The sequence below is a fragment of the Manis pentadactyla genome, chromosome 10, assembly GCF_030020395.1.
Source record: "Manis pentadactyla isolate mManPen7 chromosome 10, mManPen7.hap1, whole genome shotgun sequence".
Taxonomy (NCBI): domain Eukaryota; kingdom Metazoa; phylum Chordata; class Mammalia; order Pholidota; family Manidae; genus Manis; species Manis pentadactyla.
The window spans coordinates 105,127,557-105,149,161 of record NC_080028.1 but is presented as its reverse complement, the minus strand read 5'-3'; the positions used below and the strand labels follow the sequence as shown (position 1 = coordinate 105,149,161).

The window sequence follows — 21,605 nt, the reverse complement described above, 5'->3', positions numbered from 1 at the left end:
TTGCATTTACAAGGGTGTCTACCTCTGCATATCAGGAAAAAAGGATGATTCAAAATCTCTAGGAACTTATATCAGTGGAGAAGGCAATTACTTAAGTCTGCATCACACCCTTACCCCTATTTACGGTGCCTCTCCTGTTGAGCTCCCATAACCCCCCCCCCCAAACCCCAACATTTTTTGTCTTTAGCAGAAGCTGTTATTTAAGGTGCTGGCTTGGGCCATTTCAGGGAGTTACTCAGTGTTCTTGGGTATCTCCCATGTGTACACGAGATATTCATGTTATTAAGCCTCTGTTTGTTTTACTGCTGTTAATCTATCTTTTCATTACTTCAGGTCTCAACTGAGAACCTAAAAGACTAGAAGGAAAATTATTTTTCCTCCAGTACAGTTACAAAAAAAGATTAAAAATAATTATAGTTATGCTTGAATATGCAAATGTAATTAATCTAGTCCTAAGAACTATTTATAACCCCAAAGTTAAAATCATTCAAGCTAGGAAGAAGCCGGAAGTTGTGAAAATGAATAATGGAAGCCCTGAAGGGGGAGCTCTCACACCCATACCACTCCTTGCAGCCTACAGAACCAGCAGGAAGAACAAAAATTATTTTGACAATTTTCAGTTAAGAATTTTTTCTTCCCCTGTTATGAAAAGGAAGGAAGATCCCTTCTGCCCAGCAACAACACCTCTGCTTGCATCCATGAGAAACAGCCACGACCTGGAACTCTTTTTCTTCTTTAATTAGCTTTTCTTCCAAATATCTTTCCCCTATGTCCTCCAAAAATGCAATAAAAGCTGGTTTTCCCTTTGTCTCCTCAGCCTTGCCTGTGACTCATCGCATCTCATTGTTCCACGTGGTAGTTCCTCTGCTGCCCCTGCATACAGGCCTGCCTCGTTTTATTGCCTCACAGACACTGCACTTTTTACAAATTGAAGGTTTGTGGCAACCCTGTGTCACACAAGTGTATCAGCACCATTTTTCCAACAACATTTGCTCACTTCATGTCTGTGTCACATAATTCTTGCAATCGTTCAAACTTTTTCATTACTATTCTATGAGTTATTAGTCATTTGTGATCAGTGATTATGACTCACTACATGCTCAGATGATTAGCATTTTTTAGCAATAAAGTAATTTAAATTGAAGGTATTACATTACTTTTTAGATCTAATGCTATTGCACTAAAAAGACCATAGTACACACAGTGTAAACATAACTTTTAGATGCACTGGGAATCCAAAAAATTCATTGTACTCTCTTTCTTGTGATCATTGCTTTATTGCCATGGTCTGGAACGGAGCCTTCAGGGTCTCTGAGATCTGCCTGTAGTGGAGAAGAACCCGAGGACAAATTAGGCACCCTGGACACAACTGGAGTCATATTAGTATTTGGTGAGGTTATTGTGAAGGGGTGGGGAACAGCAATAATTCCACTGTATCTTTCTATGATGTTTCTTTACTTTTTAAGAGTTGTTATTAGAAATATCTCCCCTAACCCATTCCATTTTCTGTGTCTCTTGATTTTCTAAAACACTGGTGTTTTCTAAAACCAGATCACATCCTACCCACTGCTAGAAAACCCTCCTGAAACTTCTCATCAGCTTTGTGGTAAAATTCAAATCACTGGCAGAATCCAGAAGTCCTCCCTGATCCAACTCTTAGCTCTCTCTCTCTCTGACTGGCATGAAGGTGCCATTTGGATTCTACATTCCATGAGACCAGGTACCATATGTCCTAGCGGGCAGTAGCTACACTTGGAGGCTGTCTCTACAGGGGAGAAAACGTGCAGTGGCTCTGCCTGTATTCTTGCCATGACATCATGTTACCAGCTTCACAAGATAAGCAGCTCCTATCCCACCAGTTCCCCTCATCTCTCCATCCTTTTTCCACTTGATCGACACCTACCTGATTCCAGCTCAGCGGAGCCCTTACTGCTCATTCCATCCTCCCCGAATGGGCTCAGCACTTGTTCTGTGCTTTCCTCTGTCCCCATCTTCCATTCTCCCCTGTCTTTGTCACCACCAGCGATTTCCCCATAAGCTCCTCAAGGGCAGAGGCTGTTTTTATCTCATATTATTAAACTGAATAATAACTAAGCAGGAATTTATCAGGTGTTGAATTTATGTATCAGCTAGTTCACTGGATCCTGCCAAACTCTTTTGGATGAAGGAGGTAGAAAATTCAGTAAATAGGCAGCTGAAAATTAGAGTTTGGTAACTTGTCCAATGTCTTACAATACTTAGTCACAGAACTTAAGATAAAATCTGAAATTGAGATCTGTGCTCCTTTTTTGTTCTCTCTCTCTCTTTGCTCTCTTTCTACAGGTGAGCACACCCACACACAAACACACACACCATTGTAAATGAATTCTAGGTCAAGTTATGATGGTAACCAGATATTCTAACCACTGTGTGCTGATATGACTAAAAAAAAACTTTTTGAAAAACATTTTGCGAGACGCTTACACAAGTAAGAGATACATTTTTATTTAACCACCAGAACCTCTGTAAAAATTGAGACTGTTATTTCTGGAGACTTCAGAATTCCTTTGGAAATAGCCCCCAACTCAAAAGCAAGCCCGATGCAGTCTTGTGAAACCCTGTGTTGTAATAGCTGCTGTGTCACTGAGAACCACTGAAAAGACAGGGCTAAGAACACAAATGGAGCTGCAGACCATATATGGAGAAACCCATTTCTTCAAACTTGAGATGAACTCACATTCTGTTTTCCGCTTTCTTAAAGCTGAAGTCAGCAGTGCGTGGCAAACCTGAGAGGCACACTCCCTCTCGGAACCTGCTGTGGCTCCGGACGCCAGCCCCCTGGGCCCCATGCCGGGCAGACCAAGTGCACCCGGCACACTCGTTGTGGCAGTCTGGGTGGTTTCTGTACTCCCCGGTTGTTCGCATACAGCAGGCAGTTTGCCAGATATCGAAAATGAAGATTTCATCAAAGACTGTGTTTGGATTCATAACAAGTTCCGTTCAGAAGTGTATCCGACAGCCAGTGATATGCTGTACATGGTAAGGAAAATACAAAGTATTTGTAGCATGTCAGTCAAAAACAACTAATGTGTATTGATTTGGGATGTAAATCCTTGCCATTTGTGAATGATTGTTTTCACTGGGATTAATATGTGCAGTAAATTCACAGTCTGTGATCAAAAGAAATGCAGTTTAGCTCCGTCTACTAACTCTTGTTAAAAACAAGCTCAGCAAGTACATTTTAATTCTGTTTTTTGGACACTTCCTTTCCTCTGGTCACAGACAGATTTTACTTCTCTTTTTTGTCATTTTCTTCTCTGTTGATTTGTGAGGTTGGTTGGTTTTCATATCTAAGTTTCCCTTTTCGCTGCCAGGAGAGCCCTGACTGAGGAAGGCATCTGGGGAAAGGCCGGGTCTTACCAGGCAGGCCTGGGTTTGAGTCCCAGCTCTGTGCCATCAGGCTGGTTATAACTGTTCTGGGTTTCTCAGGATAAGGACTATTGTAGTTGTTAAATTATATATGTGTGAAACAGAGAATACACTATTGTGCACATAATAGGCCTTCAGTGAGTAAGATGTTGGTCTGTGTCCCTAACTTAGATTCTAACTTCCACAAAACTAGATGGTCATGTTTCCCACTGACTCTGGGCAATACCTGAAGACCATACTTGGGTAGAGGAACCAGTGAACGGATGTACAGAGGTTCCTTCTTAATTCTTGTCATCACACCTCATTCCCCATTCAAATTCCCACTTCGCTCACTCCACTTACATCGTTAGGTAACAAGTTCTATTCTTAATCCTCCTGCTGTTTAATATTTATTTTTGCAGACTTGGGACCCAGTACTGGCCCAAATTGCAAAAGCATGGGCAAGAAATTGTTGGTTTGAACACAATGTACAGTTGAAGCAACCCCACAGGCTGCACCCAAATTTCACTTCGCTGGGAGAAAACATCTGGACTGGGTCCCTGTCCATCTTTTCTGTGTCCTCAGCCATCACAGCCTGGTACAATGAAATTCAGTACTATGACTTCAAGACTCGCAAATGCAGCCATGTCTGTGGCCATTACACTCAGGTAACTGTCTTTCCTATATTCTCTCGAAACCATCTTTTCAAGGGTGAGGAGAAAACTGCAATTGGGTGTTAATAAAATGCATAGTAAGCTAGTGTATCTGTAACTATGAGAGAGTAGGGATTACATACAGGCTACTTAAAAAAAAATAATGAATTGAACAGACTCCAATGCCAGAGGAGATAGTGCTTGAAGAGTTTAGTTATGTGGATATAGGTACAATGTGAGGCCCACCAATCTGGGCCTTTAAATACTTGGACAGGCTTTGAATAATTTTGAGAACAGTTATCTTCCTGGGGGACTTTATTCCATTGGTGATTCCATTCAAAGGACGTTATGAGTGAATGGAATTTCAGGTAAGAGTCCTCTGTGAAATTGGAGGCCTTTGTTTAGGGACTGTGAAATTGGGAGATAAGCCTCTCAGAAGCGTCTATCTGAGCAGAAATTGCTGCTTCTGTGTCCTATTCTCAACATGACTCTGAGTCTAGGATGTGCAACACCAGGAGGGAAAAACAGCAGCCCCGTCCCCAGTGGAGAGGCCAACTTATGCAAGCTTGTATAAACCATCCGTGCTATTCTGCCCCTAAAATCTATAGTATTTGTCTCAGTAGCCACATTCAGAGCCTCCTGTTGATATTTTTTTTCTTTTTCTTTTACTCATGCCCATTTTGGCTTCAAGTCCTAATTCACCTTTACTACATGATGGAAATAAATTCGTAGCCTTCTGAAGTCTTAATATGCTGCCTCCTCTGGCCACGTTTTATTTATTTACTTTAATTTCCTGACAGTCCTTGCCAAACTGATAACTAAAGTGCTAAACCTATGCTTGACTGGCTTAAAGTACAGAGTTGTGTTGAAATGAAGTATGGGTGCCAAAACATTACTAACAAAGTGGGTAACTTGGAATTAATTTAGGTGTTTTTAAAGAGCAAAATATAGTTAGAAAAACTGTCAACAGAGTTCAACCTTATGAAGCCTCTGATCAAAGTGGTGGTGTTACAGGTAAAACAAGTTTGGCATAGTTGTAGGAGGTTACGATGAGGGGAAGGCTGGATTACAGTGAAATTTTCATCTCAAGATTATTGTAGGTGAGGAGGGGCTATTAAAATCATCAGTAAAATCATCAGTAACATTGGTGCCTTTCTTGGAAATATAAATAAGTTTCCCCCTGGAAAACCCATAAACCATCAATTTTGGTTTATGTTTACAAATAAATTTAATCAGAAAATAAATTCTGTTAGAGTCCTACAAGCACTAGAGGGCAAGAAAGCTAAAGCCAGATCGCCTACGAGTGGCGCCTCACACCAGTACGCAAGGTGATGCCTGCATCTCCAGAAACAATTCAGTTTGAAAGAAATGACTCTCATTCAGCCGGTGTTTAGCTTCTGCCCTCCCACAGGCACTCTGTAGGGTGCTGGTCATATGCCTTAGTCCAGACTCCTGACACACAGTCTGATGATAGCTTATGTGTGACATTTTATTGGCGCATACAGCTGCAGAGAAATTGAACGGTGAATGAGGGACACAGCCGGAAAGGGCCCCTGACTCTTAGGATTGGACCTTTTTTTTTGGAGAAACATTGGAAATGGATGTATAACAGTGCACGGCCATTGCAGTTTGGAGAAACTGACAAAATGCCATGTGAGCAAAGAGGACAGAGTGACTTAATTCGCCAAAAGGTAGAGAGACGTAGGAGTTTTCACGTAGCAGGAGACATATGAGTTGGTTCTTCAAAACCAGCTGAGAGGTTGTCAAATGAAAAGGGAAAGGAAGAGAACTCCAGGCCGAATTAAGAAAGTGCAGAAGGTGTGCAGTGTAAACGAATGAGTCCGGTACTCGAGAAGAACGGCCAGGAGCCCAGCGTACCACAGAGAGCTGCTGATAAGCTACTAGCCCTTCATTCCATAATTCCAGGGAGTCAGACATGAGGAGGAAACTTCTTTTTATGTCATTTAGGCTTGAGATGGCCCTCCCAAATAACTGAGCTGACTTGTAAATTTCCCTCTTATATCTAGGGAAAAAAAGGAGGGCTATTATTTTAGACAAGAGAAAACTCATTCGCTTGCATACAGGTATCAGATCCCAGGCTGAGTGATCCTAACTGATGCTCTTTAAGAGACCACTACATGCTACCCCCCACTTCAGAAGAGGGACCCTCATGATGGAGAGGATGCTCGGAGTCCCTGGGCCTGGGAAGATACAGCACCTATTGCTATTTAAATGAGCATGTACTTCCCTCTCTACACTTAAGATCTCACTCAGTTCTCACCACAAACCTGTAAGAGAGGTGCTGTTAGTCAAAGATGAATAAACAGACTCAGAGAAGTTAAGTTTTCATAATGTTATATAGCCGGTAATAGGAAGAATTGGGATTCAAATATCAGGTGTTTTGTATTAAATAATATAACGTGCATAAATTATCTAGTACAGTACTAGTATTTAGTAGGCAACAAACAAAGGTCAGATCTCTTCTATGATCTTGTTTCCCATCAATTATATTGAGAGAAGATCGATAGCTTGATTAAAAACTCCTTTCATTAAAATTGATGTTTTTGTCCTTGCAAGAAATATTACTGGGAGATTCAAGACATTTAAAAGTTGCCATTTTAAATTAACTCAAGAGGGTATTGTAACCTCCCACTTATCCTCCTCTTATATTAATTAAAAACAAGCCATTTTTCAGATTTTTGCCAGTGAGGGGTGGTTGGAACTGAATAAAGCCAATAGCTTCAGATCCAATTACCTCATAAAGGTGTGATTATTTCTCAGCATGTTAACTCAACACTTTAGCTCTGTGTTCACTAGAGATAGATTTTTCATTGCAGAATATTTTTGGTATATTAATATGGAAGATTATTCAAATTAGTATTTTGTTGCCAACAGTTCAGTTTTGTAAATTTTGGGACTAGTTTTGAGTATCTGGGCAGGGTAGCAGTTTAGGTTTGGTAGTTCCAAGAATTCCCACTAGATGGCACTACTGATTGCATTTTTGTTTTATCCCCACACGACCGGACCCTCACCCTCTTGAAATACTTCTTTTTATACTCTAGAGGGACCGGTGGGAGTGTGACACCTTCACAGTATATGTAGCTGGTTTTATGTATGTTGCGTTGTTACCATGCTTCTGATAATGAGCCCGATGGACTTGAAAAAGGAAGATGGTAGGAAGAGGTTAGCCAGAAGGGAAAGGCCCCAGCTGGGCTCCCCAGAGGTAATGTTTTTGTTAGTAAGAAAACATAGAGTTGTTCCTGGTTCTGCTAAAAAGAAAGGCTTAGGGCACGGACTGCCTCACAGTATTTGTGGTCAGGTAGCATTAGGTTCCAACTCTCGCCTACAGAAGCTAGGGCAGTGCCTATTCAGTGGCTTGTTAGGAAGTTAAGAATGTTGCATGTAAGTGCTTAATATTACCCAGTCCTAAGTAAATTCTCGGTTTTCAGTAGCTCTTGTTATCTTTTTATGATTATTTTTTTGTTTGCCATATTAAAATAAATGCATAACAGCAGGAAAACACACAACAGGAAACATACAACAGGAATCTGCCTGATAAAATATTTCAAAAATTTAAAGTGAAAGCAAATGAGTCAGAGGAGAATCAAACGTGAACACTTGCTGAGTCCTTGCTGTGCCCCAGCAGCTGTGATAAGCCCTTTCATGTGAGCCCATTTAACCTGTCAACAGAAGTCTGTGAGGTTGGTACTGTCATCCGCATTTAATAGACACGGAAGTGAAGGCCAAAGTCACACGGTGAATGACTGAGCTGGAATATGAACTCAATCTTTGTAGCGCCAGAACCCACAAGTTGAACCCAAGTGCCCATGAAACTTTTAAAAAGAGACCAACCTGAATAGATGAACAAACCATGGTACATCCATGCAATAAATACCACTCAGCAATAAAAGTAACTACTAATGGATTAAACAACATAAATGAACCTCAAATGCTTATACTTAGTGCAAGAAGCCAGACTGAAAAAGTCACATCTAAATGGATTCCCTTTATATAACATTCTGGAAAAAAAGCAAAATAACAGTGACATAAAACAGATCAGTGCCTGCCGTGGGCTGGGGGTGGGGAGGGACGGCACATAGGAGAAGGAGCTGACCACAGAGAGCACAAGGGAAATTTGGGCGTGATGGAAATATTCTAGATCTTGACTATGTGGTGACTACAAAATACATGCCAGTGTCAAAATTCAGAGGACTAAGAAGGAAGGATTTTGTTGTATTAATTACAAACTGATTTTAGAGAGACCAACTAAAACAGAAAATGAATGAATGGTAACTCACATTTGCACACTCTTGGAAAAAAGAGACCAGAAATATAAAGGAAAGCAGAATAAAAGAAATAGCATAAAGTATTAAAGGTGTATGTGGGGGGAACCCAAAGATTAGGAAAACTTGAGGTACAACCACAAGGAAAGAAAGTGCTCAGAAACCAAAGGATAAAAAATACAAGTCGATTTACTGAGGTAATGGGGATAAGATAAAAGGGGTACAGACAGCATTGCCTCCATTAGTGCACATAAAGATCACTTGGAGTTGTGAAAATACAGATTTTATTCTTCTTTAGGGTTGAATAATATTCCATTAGATATTATATTTAAGATATCTGAGTCCTTAAAAAAAAAAAACGCTTAGGAAAAGAGAACAGATTGGTGGTTACCAGAGGCGGGAGTTGGTGAGGCATCGAATGGGTAAAGGGGGCTGGAAGGTATTTTTCCAGTTGTAAAATAAGTAAGTCCTGGGGATGTAATGCACAGCATGGTGACTGTTATTAATAACACTGTATTGTATATTTGAAAGGTGCTAAGAGAGTAAATCTTAAAAGTTCAAAAATTGGGACAGAAGCCTAAGCCCCTTGGTTACCTGGAGTCCCCTGCAGGGCATCCCGGGCATGAGATGGAAAAGAAACACCCTACTTCCATCGGGGAGCAGGGAAGGGCCCATCCCTTGCCAACGGAGAGCCTCGCTCCTGCTCTGTGGGAGGTCACAGCTGCCGTCCCGCATCAGCTCCGGGGGCCAAGTCAAGGAGGAGGCCCCAACCCACACTTCGCGTACCTGCTCCCTAGCCCCTTCCCCATCTCCTGCCCACCTGGAAGCCTTGGAGAACCTGGCTCCATCCTTATCTCCCCTCTCTCCTCACTCAGGGAGCAGTTTTCACTGATTTCTAAAAAGTAAACTTCATCTTTTTCTGCAGCCACACTGGCCTTATCTCAGTTCAGTCTCTTTCCCACAGGGGCTCGCATAGATGGTGCCCTCTGCTGGGAGACCTCCTGGCTCCCTGGGCTTCAGCGGGACCTCACTAACTTACAGCAGGCTCCCATGCCAGGCTCCCTCAGCACCCTCTATGCCCTCCACAGTGGGCAAAACCCTTGGGTTCTGGTTTCACGAGGGCTTAGTTCTCAGCACTTTGTGGAGGCGCAAAGTGCCTTCCACCAGCTTATCCACTTTTGCAGTCCCTGTATTTGGCACAGTTCTTTTCACAAAACTGCTAAAATAAATTCATGAGTAAAAGTAACTTAAAATTCAATTTGGCAGCACTGTAAAAAGGAGTGCATTTAATTGCTTGCTTATCTTCAGATACCAGCTAAGTACTCCTTTCTTTAGGCTTCTTTGACATCAAACACTCTTAGTTAAGATGAGCTATATAATTTGTAGGGACTAGTGCAAAATGAAAATGTGGAGTCCCTTGTTCAAAAATAAGGGGGAAAGTGCCACTAGAGGTGTTAAAATATTTGCCCACATTGAGTCTGACCAAGCCTGGTGTCCCCCTGGTCACAAGCCCGTGCGACAGCCCAGGCCCTCTCCTGGGAGCCGGCTTCACCCTTGGCTTCCCTCCTGGGACCCTGACCACTGCTTTTCAGTCTGCAATGTTGGCTGTTTTCTTTTTTTCTTTATCCCATGATCTCATTTACTTGCTTATTATCTTTGCCTGTGTGACCTAATCCAGTCCCATGTCTTCCAGATTTCTATCTTTAGCCTTGCTCTGACCTCTGAACTCTAGGTGGTTCTGTGTGGCGGCCACGTCAGTCTGCACTTGGGCATCCAACAGGCATCTCAGAAGTCACAGGACCAGGACAGACCCCTTGCCCACACTCCCAACCTCCTCTTCCTTCCCTAGTTTCCCCATCTCAGTAATTGTTCTCAGGCCCAAAACATTCACTTGATTTTTCTTTCTTCCCCTTGCCCCCCAAACAAAAGCAGATTCTGTCAGCTTTACCTGTAAGCTGAACCAGGAACCTGCTCAGCACTCAGGGACTCCTAGCCATCATCCAGTGTGAGCCACCATCTTCTCTTCTGGTGCCACTGAAACCGCCTCTCGGATTCCCTCCTGTCTTTCCTTGCTCTTCTCAGTCCGTTTACTTCCAAACAACCAGAATAATCTTTCTAAGATGTGAAAGAGCCTATCACTTACTCACAAGATTCCCGTGATGCGCTCCTCTGCCTCTGACCTCAGTGCTTGACTGCCCCCACTCACTGGAGCCCAGCTCTACCTTCCTTCTGCTGTTCTAAGCTGCCAAGCAGATGCCCTCTCCAGGCTTTGCACCTCACGCTCGCCCTGCACGGAGCGCTCTTCCTCATCCTGCGGTCTCCTGCATACGCATCCGGAGAGCTCCAAGGCCTCCTCTGTAGGGACATCTTCCCCAACACCAAGTTAAAGCAGCCCCTCCTCCCCAACACTCAACTGTGTTCCCCTATTTTATTTCTCATGGTACTGTCAAAAATTGTCTTATTATCTGTTTATTTCACACATGCACACACCACTAATAATAACGACAAGTCTTGTTTCCAACTGAGTTCTGAGCCCCTGAGACTTCCCTGGTGGTAAGTCCCTACCTAAGTAGCCTGAACCTGCCCGGCTTGCTCTCGGGAGGCCAGTCATACTTGGGCGCTCATCCTGTGGCCTCCCTCTTGTTAACAGTGCTTGTTTTCTTTCAGGTTGTTTGGGCAAATAGTTACAAAATTGGCTGTGCTGTACAATTTTGTCCTAAAGTTTCTGGTGTAGCAAGTCTTTCCAATGGAGCACATTTCATATGCAACTACGGACCAGCGTAAGTGCTCAAATCAACCTCTTTATGAAAAAAATCTATTTTAGAATTATTTATCTTCATTGTAGAAAATCTGGATAATAAAGTAAGTGTAAAAAAGAAAATTAACATTACCCTTAATTCCTCTACCCAGAGGTCTACTCTACTAACATTCCGATACTTTTCTTTTGAGGGGGGCCTGTCCGTGTGTGTGTGTGTGTGCACACCCTTTATAAACACTACATAAATAAACACACTTTTTTTTTAAGTAGCAAGATCAAAATGTTTTCAAGGACATATATTGATTTTATATGGTAAAACCACAAGATAGGAAGATTGATGTTACTTTATATATATTGGTTTATTAAAAATTTGGCAATTTGTCCATAATTTTTGAAACCAAAATAACAATTTATCAATTTACATAACTTATTTCATTTACTTTTGACAGTTTTGTTTTTGAAATGAATATTTTTTTCCTCCCCTTGGAAAACAAGGTAGACACATGACATCCCCCCCAACTTCCTTTAAACTAATATATGTGTGCATATATATCTTATACATTTTTAGAAAGCTGAGATCATACTGGAAATACACATTTTCTGTTTTTTATTTAAGATTATACATGAGCATTTTCCATGTCATTAAAATTTTAAACATGGTTTCAATAATTATAAAAATGAGGTCATGCCTGTGCAATGCTTACCATGTGCTAAGCACTGTTCTAAGTGCTTCACAAATGTTAACTTATTCGGTCTTCATAAAAACTAAGATAGGTCCTGCTATTACTCATTTTGTAGATAAGAAAACAGAGATATTGACAGAGTGAGCAGCTTGCCCACAGCTCTGCTAACTGCAAATGTCACAGCTGGACTAAGGACCCCGAGTCTGGGCTCTTACTGGTCACACAACAGCTCATCCTATTGAAGAATTCAATTGTTCCTGTAGAGGAACAACCATATAAATGTCTTTGGTCACATCTGTTTTCCTACAATGATTAGAAATGGGTATAACCAGGAAAAAGATGTGATCATTTTGCTTTTTATGACATATTGCCAAATTACCCTCCATTATTTTTTTCTTTCTTATTAAAGTATCATTGATATACAATCTTATGTTGGTTTCAAATATCCAACACAGTGGTTCAACAGCTGCCCATATTATTAAATCCCCACCCCTCTAGTGCGTAAAGTTACTATAATGTAGTAAGATGTTACAGGATCATTGACAATATTCTCCATGCTGTACTACCATCCCCGTAACCAGCTTATATTGTGATTGTGAATTACTGTGTCCCTTTACCCTCCCCCCTCCCCCACGTCAACTCCTCCCCCTTGGAACTACTAGTCCCTTCTCAGTGTGTATGAGTCTACTGCTGTTTTGTTCCTTCTCTATGTTTTTATACTCAACAAATAAGTGAAATCATATGGTATTTGTCTTTCTCCACCTGGTTTATTTCACTGAGCATAATACTCTCTGGATCTATCCATGTTGTTGCAAATGACAGGATTTCTTTTCTTTTTATGGCTGAATAATATTCCACTGTGTATATGTACCACCTCTTCTTTATCCATTCATCTATTGATGGGACACTTAAGTGGCTTCCATATCTTGGCTATTGTAAAAAGTGCTATAATAAACATAGGGGTGCATATGTCTTTTCCAGTCAGGGATTTTATTTTCTTCAGGTAAATTCCTAGGAGTGGAATTACTGGGTCAAATGGTATTTCTATTTTTAGTTTTTTGAGTAACCTCCATATTGCTTTCTGCAGTGGTTGCACCAATTTACATTCCCACCAGCAGTGAAGGAGGGTTCCCCTTTCTATGCAGTCTCACCAGCATTTGTTGTTTCTTGTCTTTTGGATGGTGGCCATCCTAACAGGTGTGAGGTGATATCTCATTGTGGTTTTAACTTGCATATCTCTGATGATTAGCGATGTGGAGCATCTTTTCATGGGCCTGTTGGCCATTTGTATTTCTTCTTTGGAGAACTGTCTCTTCAGATGCTCCACCCATTTCTTAATCTGGTTATTAGTTTTTTGGGTGTTGAGGCATGTGAGTTCTTTATATATTTAGGATGTTAAACTTTATAGATGAGTTGTTTATGAATATATTCTCCCATACTCTAGGCTGCCTTTTTGTTCTGTTGATGGTGTCCTTTGCTGTACAGAAGCTTTTTAGTTTGATGTAGTCCCACGTGTTCATTTTTTGTTTTGCTTCCCTTACCTGAGGAGATGTGTCCAGGAAAACATTGCTTATGCTTATATTCAAGAGACTTTTGCCTATGTTTCCTTCTAAGAGTCTACTGCTATTTTGACTTATATTCAGGTCTTTGATGCATTTCAAGTTTACTTTTGTGTATGGAGTTAGACAATAGTCCAGTTTAATTCTCCTACATGTAGCTGTCTGGTTTTGCCAACACCAGCTGTTGAAGAGGCTGTCATTTCCCCATTGTATATCCATGGCTCCTTTATCATATATTACTTGGCTGTATATGTTTAAGTTTATATCAGGGCTCTCTCTTCTGTTCCATTGATCTGTGGGTCTGTTCTTGTGCCAGTACCAAGTTGTCTTGATTACTGTGGCTTTGTAGTAGAGCTTGAAGTCAGGGAGCATAATTCCCCAGCTTTATTCTTCCTTCTCAGGATTGCTTTGGCTATTCAGGGTCTTTTGTGGTTCCATATGAATTTTAGAATTATTTGCTCTAGTTCATTGAAGAATGCTGTTGGTATTTTGATAGGGATTGCATTGAATCTGTAGATTGCTTTAGGCAGGATGGCCATTTTGACAATATTAATTCTTCCTTTCCATGAGCATGGGATGTGTTTCCATTTATTGGTGTCTTTGATTTCTTTCAAGAGTGTCTTATAGTTTTCAGGCTATAGGTCTTTCACCTTCTTGGTTAGGTTTATTCCTAGGTATTTTTTTTTTTGATGCAGTTGTAAATGGAGTTGTTTTCCTGATTTCTCTTTTTGCTAGTTTGTTGTTAGTATATAGGAATGTGGCAGATTTCTGTGTATTAATTTTGTATCCTGCAACTTTGCTGAATTCAGTTATTCTAATAGTTTTTTGGGGGAGTCTTTAGGGTTTTCTATGTATAATATGTCATCTGCAAATAGTGACAGTTTAACTTCTTCCTTACCAATCTGGATGCCTTTGATTTCTTTTGTGTTGTCTGATTGCCATGGCTAGGACCTCCAAAACTATGTTGAATAAAAGTGGTGAGAGTGGGCATCCTTGTCTTGTTCCAGATCTTAGAGGAAAAGCTTTCAGCTTTATACTATTAAGTATGGTGTTGGCTGTCATAGATGGTTTGTCATATGTGGCCTTTATTATGTTGAGGTACTTACCCTCTATACCCATTTTTTGTTAAAGAGTTTTTGTCATGATTGAATGTTTAATTTTGTCGAATGTTTCTTCAGCATCTATTGAGATGATTTTGTGGTTTTTATCCTTCTGTTAATGTTGTGTATGATATTCATTGATTTACGAATATTGTACCATCCTTGCATCCCTGGAATAAATCCCACTTGGTCATGATGGATGATATTTTTGATGTATTTTTTATTTCGGTTTGCTAATGTTTTGTTGAGCATTTTTGCAACTATGTTCATCAGGGATATTGATCTATAATTTTCCTTTTTTTTGGTGTCTGTCTGGTTTTGGTATTAGAGTGATGCTGGCCTCATAGAATGAGTTTAGAAGTATTCCCTCTTCTACTTTTTGGAAAATTTTAAGAAGGATGGGTATTAGCTGTTCTTTAAATGTTTGATAAAATTCATCCATCTGGACCTAGGATTTTGTTTTTAGATAGTTTTTTGATAACCAATTCTGTTTCATTGCTGGTAATCTGTCTCTTCAGTTTTTCTGTTTCTTCCTAGGTCAGTCTTAGAAGGTTGTATTTTTCTAGAAAGTTGTCCATTTCTTCTAGGTTGTCCAATTTATTGGTATATAATTTTCATAGAATTTGTATAATAATTCTTTGTATTTCTTTGGTGTCTGTAGTGATTTTTCCTTTCTCATTTCTGATTCTGTTTATGTGTGTAGACTCTCTTTTTTTCTTGATAAGTTTGGCTAGGGGTTTATCTATTTTGTTTATCTTTTCAAAGAACCAGCTTCTGGTTTCATTGATTATTTTTAATTGTTTTATTCTTCCCTATTTTACTTATTTCTGCTTCGATCTTTATTATGTCCCTGTTTCTACCAACCTTAGGCATGATTTGTTCTTCTTTTTCTAGTTTCTTTAATTGTGAATTTAGACTGTTTATTTGGGATTGTTCTTGATTCTTGAGGTAGGCCTGTATTGCTATATACTTTCCTCTTAGAACTGCACCTGCTGCATCCACAGGTTTTGGGTTGTTGAGTTTTTTGTTTTCATTTGTCTCTGATTTCTGTTTTAATTTTTTCAATTAATCTATTGGTTATTTAGAAGCATGTTGTTCAGCCTCCATGTGTTTCTGGGCTTTTTTGTTTTCTTCATGTAATTTATTTCTAGTTTCATATCATTGTGATCTGAGAAGCTGCTTCATACAATTTCAATCTTTATGAATTTATTGAGGCTCTTTTTTGTGGCCTAGTATGTGATATATTCTGGAAACATTCCATGTGCACTTGAGAAGAATTTGTATTCTGCTGTTTTAGGGTTGAGTGTTATGTAGATGTCTGTTAGGTCCGTCTGCTCTAATGTATTGTTCAGTACTTATTTTCTGTCTGGTTGATCCATCTACTCATGTGAGTGGTATGTTAAAGTCTCCTAAAAGGAATGTGTTGCAGTCTATTTCACCCTTTATTTCTGTTAATATTTGTTTTACATATTTTGGTACTCCTAAATTGTGTACATAGATATTTATAATGGTTATAGCCTCTTTTTGCACTGACCCCTTTATCATTATGTAAGGTTCTTCTTTGTCTCTTGTTACTTTCTTTGTTTTGAAGTCTATTTTGTCTGATATAATTACGGCTGCTACAGCTTTTTTCTGTTATTTGCATGAAATATCTCTCCATTCCTTCACTTATAGTCTGTGTATGTCTTTGGGTCTGAAATGAGTCTCTTGTGGGAAGCATATAGATGGGTCTTGTTTTTTTATCTATTCTGCCATCTTTGTCTTTTGATTGGTTCATTCAGTCCATTTACATATAAGATGATCATTGCTAGATATGTACTTATTGCCATTTTATGAGTTGTTTTCTGGTTGTCTTTATTGCTCCTCTCTGTTCCATTTTTCCTCTCTTATACTCTTGCTATTGATGGATTTCTTTAGTGTTGTGATTCAGTTTCTCTTTATTTATTTATTTTTGTGTATGTCTGTTGTTGGCTTTAGTTTTGTGGTTATCAAAGGTTCAAGGATAGCTGATCACTCTATTTCCAGCACCATCTAAAGATACTCTTCTCCTTCTCCTTCTCCTTCTTCCTCCACAGTATCTGTATTAGATGTCGTAATCTGCACTTTTTGTGTATCCCTTGACTGGTTTTGTGAGTAGTTGATTTAATTTTGTACTTTCTTGGTAATTAATTTACTGTGGGTTTATTTTCACTGGTGAAATCTATTTAGCCTTAGGAACATTTCCATCTACAGCATATTCCCTTTAACATATCCTGTAGGGCTGCCTTAGTGGTGGTGAATTCATTCAACTTTTGTTTATCTGAAAATTGTTTAATCCCTGCTTCAAATGTAAATGATAATCTCTCTGGGCAGAGGGTTCTTGGTTGGAGGTCCTTCTGTTTCATTACATGAAATACGTCATGCCCCTCCCTGCTGGCCTGTAAGGTTTCTGCTGAGAAGTCTGCTGGTAGCCCGATGGGCTTTCCTTTATAATCTTTTTTCTCTCTCTGGGCACTTTCAATACTTTCTCCTTGTCCCTGATCTTTGCCATTTTAATCATTATTTGTCTTGGAGTTGTCTTCCTGGGGTTCCTTTTGTTGGGAGCTCTCTACCTCCATGACCTGAGTGGCTATTTCCTTCTCCAGATTGGGGAGTTTTCAACAATTACTTCCTTAAAGAGACTTTTTATCCTTTTGTCTTCCTCTTCTCCTTCTGGTATACTATTATGCAAATACTGTTCCGTTTGGGTTGGTCACACAGCTTCTTATAATTTTCATTCCTAGAGACTCTTTTTTCTCTGTTCTTCAGCTTCATTCTTTTCCTGTTCTCTCATTTCCATTTTACTCACAGCTTCTTCAATCTGCAATTATCTACTCTTAAATCCCTCTGTTGTATGTTTCATCTCAGGTACATTCTTCTGCTCTTAGTGGCTCTTTTCCAGGTCTTCTCTTTGTTGAAATCCTCCCTGGGATCTTGAATATTTTCTGTAGATCCGTGAGCATGTTTATGACTTTTCCTTTGAAGTCTTTATCAAAAAGAATGGTGATCCCTGTCTCATTAAACCCCCTTTCTGGTGTCTTGTCTTGTAGTTTTGTTTGGAACATATTCCTTTGCCTCCTCATTTTGTCAGGGTTCTTGTGTTTCTTCCTTTGTATTAGATGCCTCTGCTGCTTCCTGGCCTACGGAGTAATAGCTTCATGAAGGAGGCATCCTCTGCTGCCCAGAAGCTCAAGACTCTTTACTTACCAGTGTGGGGAGCCCCAGCTGTTGGCGTGTAGTGGGCAGGGCCACCTTTCTGTCTGGTTTGGGGTGGTATGATTCTAGGTGGGCAGTTTGCTTTGGCCACGCCTTTGTGATCAGTGCAGATGCCTCTGCTGGAATTGCTGTGGGCTGGCTGCCCTCTGCCTGGCCTGCAGCAGTGGCGGGGCTGCAGGTTTAATGGAGTGGGCAGGCAGATGTGCAGCTCAGCCCAAGCCTGATGTAGAGCACCCGGCTTGGACACCCATGGGGAGGAAGGAGCTCTTGGGACTGGCTCTGGGGGCCAGCTGCCCTGTCAGGTTGAAGTGGAGCTGAGAAATCTGGGAAAGTCTCCCTCTGCTTTGCAGGCAGCAAAGTCTGACACTACTGCTAGGTCAAGTCAGTTGTCTGTCAGCCGTGTGCTCAGGGAGGAGCCTGGGGGCTGTGTTGCCAGCAAGCAGGATGGAGTGTCTGGGGCTCCTGAGAGTTCCCTAACGGTTGGGCTGAGGGTGGGCTCGGGAGGTATCGTCCACCTGTCCTTTCTCCTGAGAAAAAAGCTCCTTCCAAAACTCACCCCTCTGGCACCCGTCCTGCTACTGGGAAGTCCTTCAAACTGCCCGCTTTGCTTTTCACGCAGGGGGATTGGTTGGGCATGTCTGTTCTCCACAGGAGGCTGGGGTCTCAGCCTCCCCAGGTGTTCCACCTGTCCTTGGTGTCCAGCCGCACTAATCACTAGAATCCCGTGTAATGTGGGCTCGTGCTCCCAGAGCAGATCTCCAGGACCAGGTGTTCAGCAATCCTGGGCTCCTACCCTCTCCCAGCTGTTCCTCTTTCTCCTGCCTGTGGGCTGGGGTCAGGGGAGGGCTTGGGTCCCATTGGTTGGCAGCTTTGCCACTTTACCCTTTTTTGTGAGGTCGTCTCTTCTTCTGCAGATGTAGGCAGTCTGTTCTGCAGACTTAAGGTCATTTTCAGGTTTAGTTGTATTTGCTGTATTTTCATGTTTTATGAGTTTTTGGGAAGTTTCCACCTTGCCTTCCTTCTCTGCCATCTTTTTCTTCCAGAAATCTACCCTCCACTATTATTACATCCATTTATACTTGCTCATCAGTACTGAATTTTATTTGCCACTTTACCCTTTTCTAATATTTTCTAATATAAAATGGCATTTCCTGGGGTTTTTTGCATCTTTTTGATTCCTAGTGATTTTAAATTTTACTTCATTGACATATACATTCCTTCTTTTGTGAATTATATGTTCTGCTTATTTTTCTACTAAAGTGATTTTCTTAATGACTTATTATAATTGTTTATAAAGCTTTTAATTTTTTGTCATATAGATAACAATTTTTCTTGTCCTTGAATTTTGTTTGAATTTTACCCATCTTTGGGATTTTTGAAGAGATATGTTAGAAGAAACCTTTTTTTCCCTAATGTTCAGAAGAGATATTTTATAGTCTGACTGGGTCTGGCTGGGAGTGAGGGGACTGAAATCAGTTACCACAGAAAGCCCTTACCTGATCATTGTATCTCAAATAAGGGCCCTGTCTATTCATAGTGTCTATGACCTTATTTATAGTTCCTTTACTCCTACTACAGTGCAGTTATTTTATTTGTATTTTTGTTTTCTATCTGCCTCATAAATACAAATTCCACAAGGAAAAGGACTGTGTCTAGCTCATTCTCCTTTGAAGCTCAGTAAAAAAAACATCTCGGTGAATAATTAAAAACATGAATTTGTATGAATATTGTGTATAAAATTTGTATGGATAAACGTTAATCTTTGTTAGAAGCATTATAACTCATTATGTTTTACAATTCCATATTATTCACAGCTCTGAAGATGAACTGGGTCTGAACGAGGATTTTGTACCCATTATTAGAACAATAGTTACAGATACTTCTCAAACAATCAGCAGTGCCAAGCATTGCATATCCTTTGTGTTTTACATAGTTTTCTCATATAATTTTCTGTAATAAAAAATAAGGGTAACAGCTTCGATTTAAGATCCCAGAATGAGAAAATAAGGGAAACCAGCCCCCCCAAAAAAGCCAAAATCAATCTGTGGTAACTTCTCATGACATTTATAGCCTAATGGTTAAAATACAGGCTCTGGACACCTACTATACCTTAGTTTGCTTGGACAAGTTACTTAATGTCTCTGAATCTGTTTCGTCTCTAAAAGATCAGGATAGTAATAGCACCTACTGCTTTTACAGTTATGAAAATTACATTGTGATTTTTGGCAAATTGCTACATTTCTTTGAGTTTTTTAGTTTTCTTATCTGTAAAATAGAAGTTATTCTTCCAGGTTTAGAATTAAATAAGATTATATAGATCAAGACATAGGTTTATAGATATATGCACACAGAACTCTGCAAATATTAACAGGCTTCCATTTCTGCTTCCCTCTCTGCACTTCCCTTATGAACCCTCTGAATCTGTGGACTTCCAGTTTATAGATTTAGTCAAGGATTCATAGTAAATTTCAATTGAAAAAAAAAAAAAGTCCCTGTTAATGGACAGCTTTTTTCTACCTTATAGAGGAAATTACCCAACTTGGCCATATAAAAAAGGATCCACTTGCAGTGCTTGCGCCAGTAGTGACAAATGTTTGGACAATCTCTGCGGTGAGTAAAAGTAACAATCTGCTTATAACACAATGTGTTCTAAACTATTGTAACTTTCTATAGAGTTAAGAATGCACTTTTTTATCCTAATAGTTATTTTCTGGGAAGCTGGCATCGGGTAGCAAACCAATGGTTTTCTGTCCTAGAATGAATATATATGCTTACAATTAGGAAAGCAAATATCCCTTTTATTTAGTTCTCATCAGTACAACAAAAAATGACTATGGGGTTGGAAAACTATAGACTCAAGATTTGCTAATTTCAGCAAGATCAAAATTTGTATAATGTATATGTCTGAAAGATCAGAATTCTGAATTTTGTGCTACCACCTGTCCAAGGCACCCAAATCTTGCATTTTCATCTGTGGAACTACGCAAATGGAATAAAGCTTCAATGTGCCACTTTTTATTAGCAAAATAGCATTTAATGAGGAACAGTCTAAAGGCTGTTTCCAAGGATGTTTTAGTAAACTTCTTAGCAAAACTGTTTTGTTCTGGGGAGGGATGCTTCGAATAGAGGGACAGAATGGACTGCGTTTAACTGCACAGGTTTTGTTTGGCAAGTGTTCCAATGCTTGCACGTTTTTGGAGGTCCCTTCCAGGATGCAAACTACACATTTCCTTTAAACTGCTTGCTCCCTTCTGATTTGCATATGTGGCATTGTCATCTTTATTCCACGTACAGCAACACTACTGTGACCAGCTTTCTAAGCAGTCGTGTCTCCCAGTTTATTGTTTATTTCACTCACGTCAGTCGTCTTAGTTGAACTTGATAATGATAATATGTAGCCACAATGCAAGGGAATTTCTTCTCAGAGTGTCAATGTATTAACTGAATTTTGCCTTTCATATTGCTGCAACACTAAAAAGCATGCTATTTATTTATTTTCCAAGTTAAGCAGTATAACATGAATTAAAACATTTCATAAACAGTATGCCTGAGTTCAATTTCCAGTTTCACTGCTGTGCTCTTGGGCAAGTGTTGGGACTTAATTCATAAATAAAATATAGATGACTACCTCTTCACAGATTTGGTAAAAAAAATAGGGAAAAAATTTGTACTTAGAACAAGGGTCCATCATACAGCAGCACTCAAATACTGTAACCCCCAAATTCACCCTCCCTGTAATGCCAAATCTTGAGTTTACTGTTTTCCTTATGTCCAAACTTTTAGGTGATAAGGTTTTATAACCATGAACAAGCATGCTGCTGCTTTAAAATCAGTGATGAAAACTGAGATAATTATTTTAAATTATTTAAAGAGTAATTTAACCTTTACCTGTTTAGTTGTCTTTCCAACTGGGCTCTAAATTCACCTTCGTATCCAAAGTGCCTAGTC

General features: G+C 39.9%; 1 protein-coding gene across 1 annotated transcript in view; it reads left to right on the top strand.

The window, feature by feature from the left end:
- Window positions 1-21,605, top strand: part of GLIPR1 (GLI pathogenesis related 1) — a 30,967-nt gene that overhangs the window by 7,674 nt on the left and 1,688 nt on the right. The window contains 4 exon segments of the mRNA XM_057487497.1: window positions 2,741-3,018; window positions 3,810-4,055; window positions 10,991-11,103; window positions 20,182-20,267. Of these exon segments, the coding sequence (XP_057343480.1) occupies window positions 2,827-3,018; window positions 3,810-4,055; window positions 10,991-11,103; window positions 20,182-20,267 (637 nt within the window). The 5' untranslated portion in view covers window positions 2,741-2,826.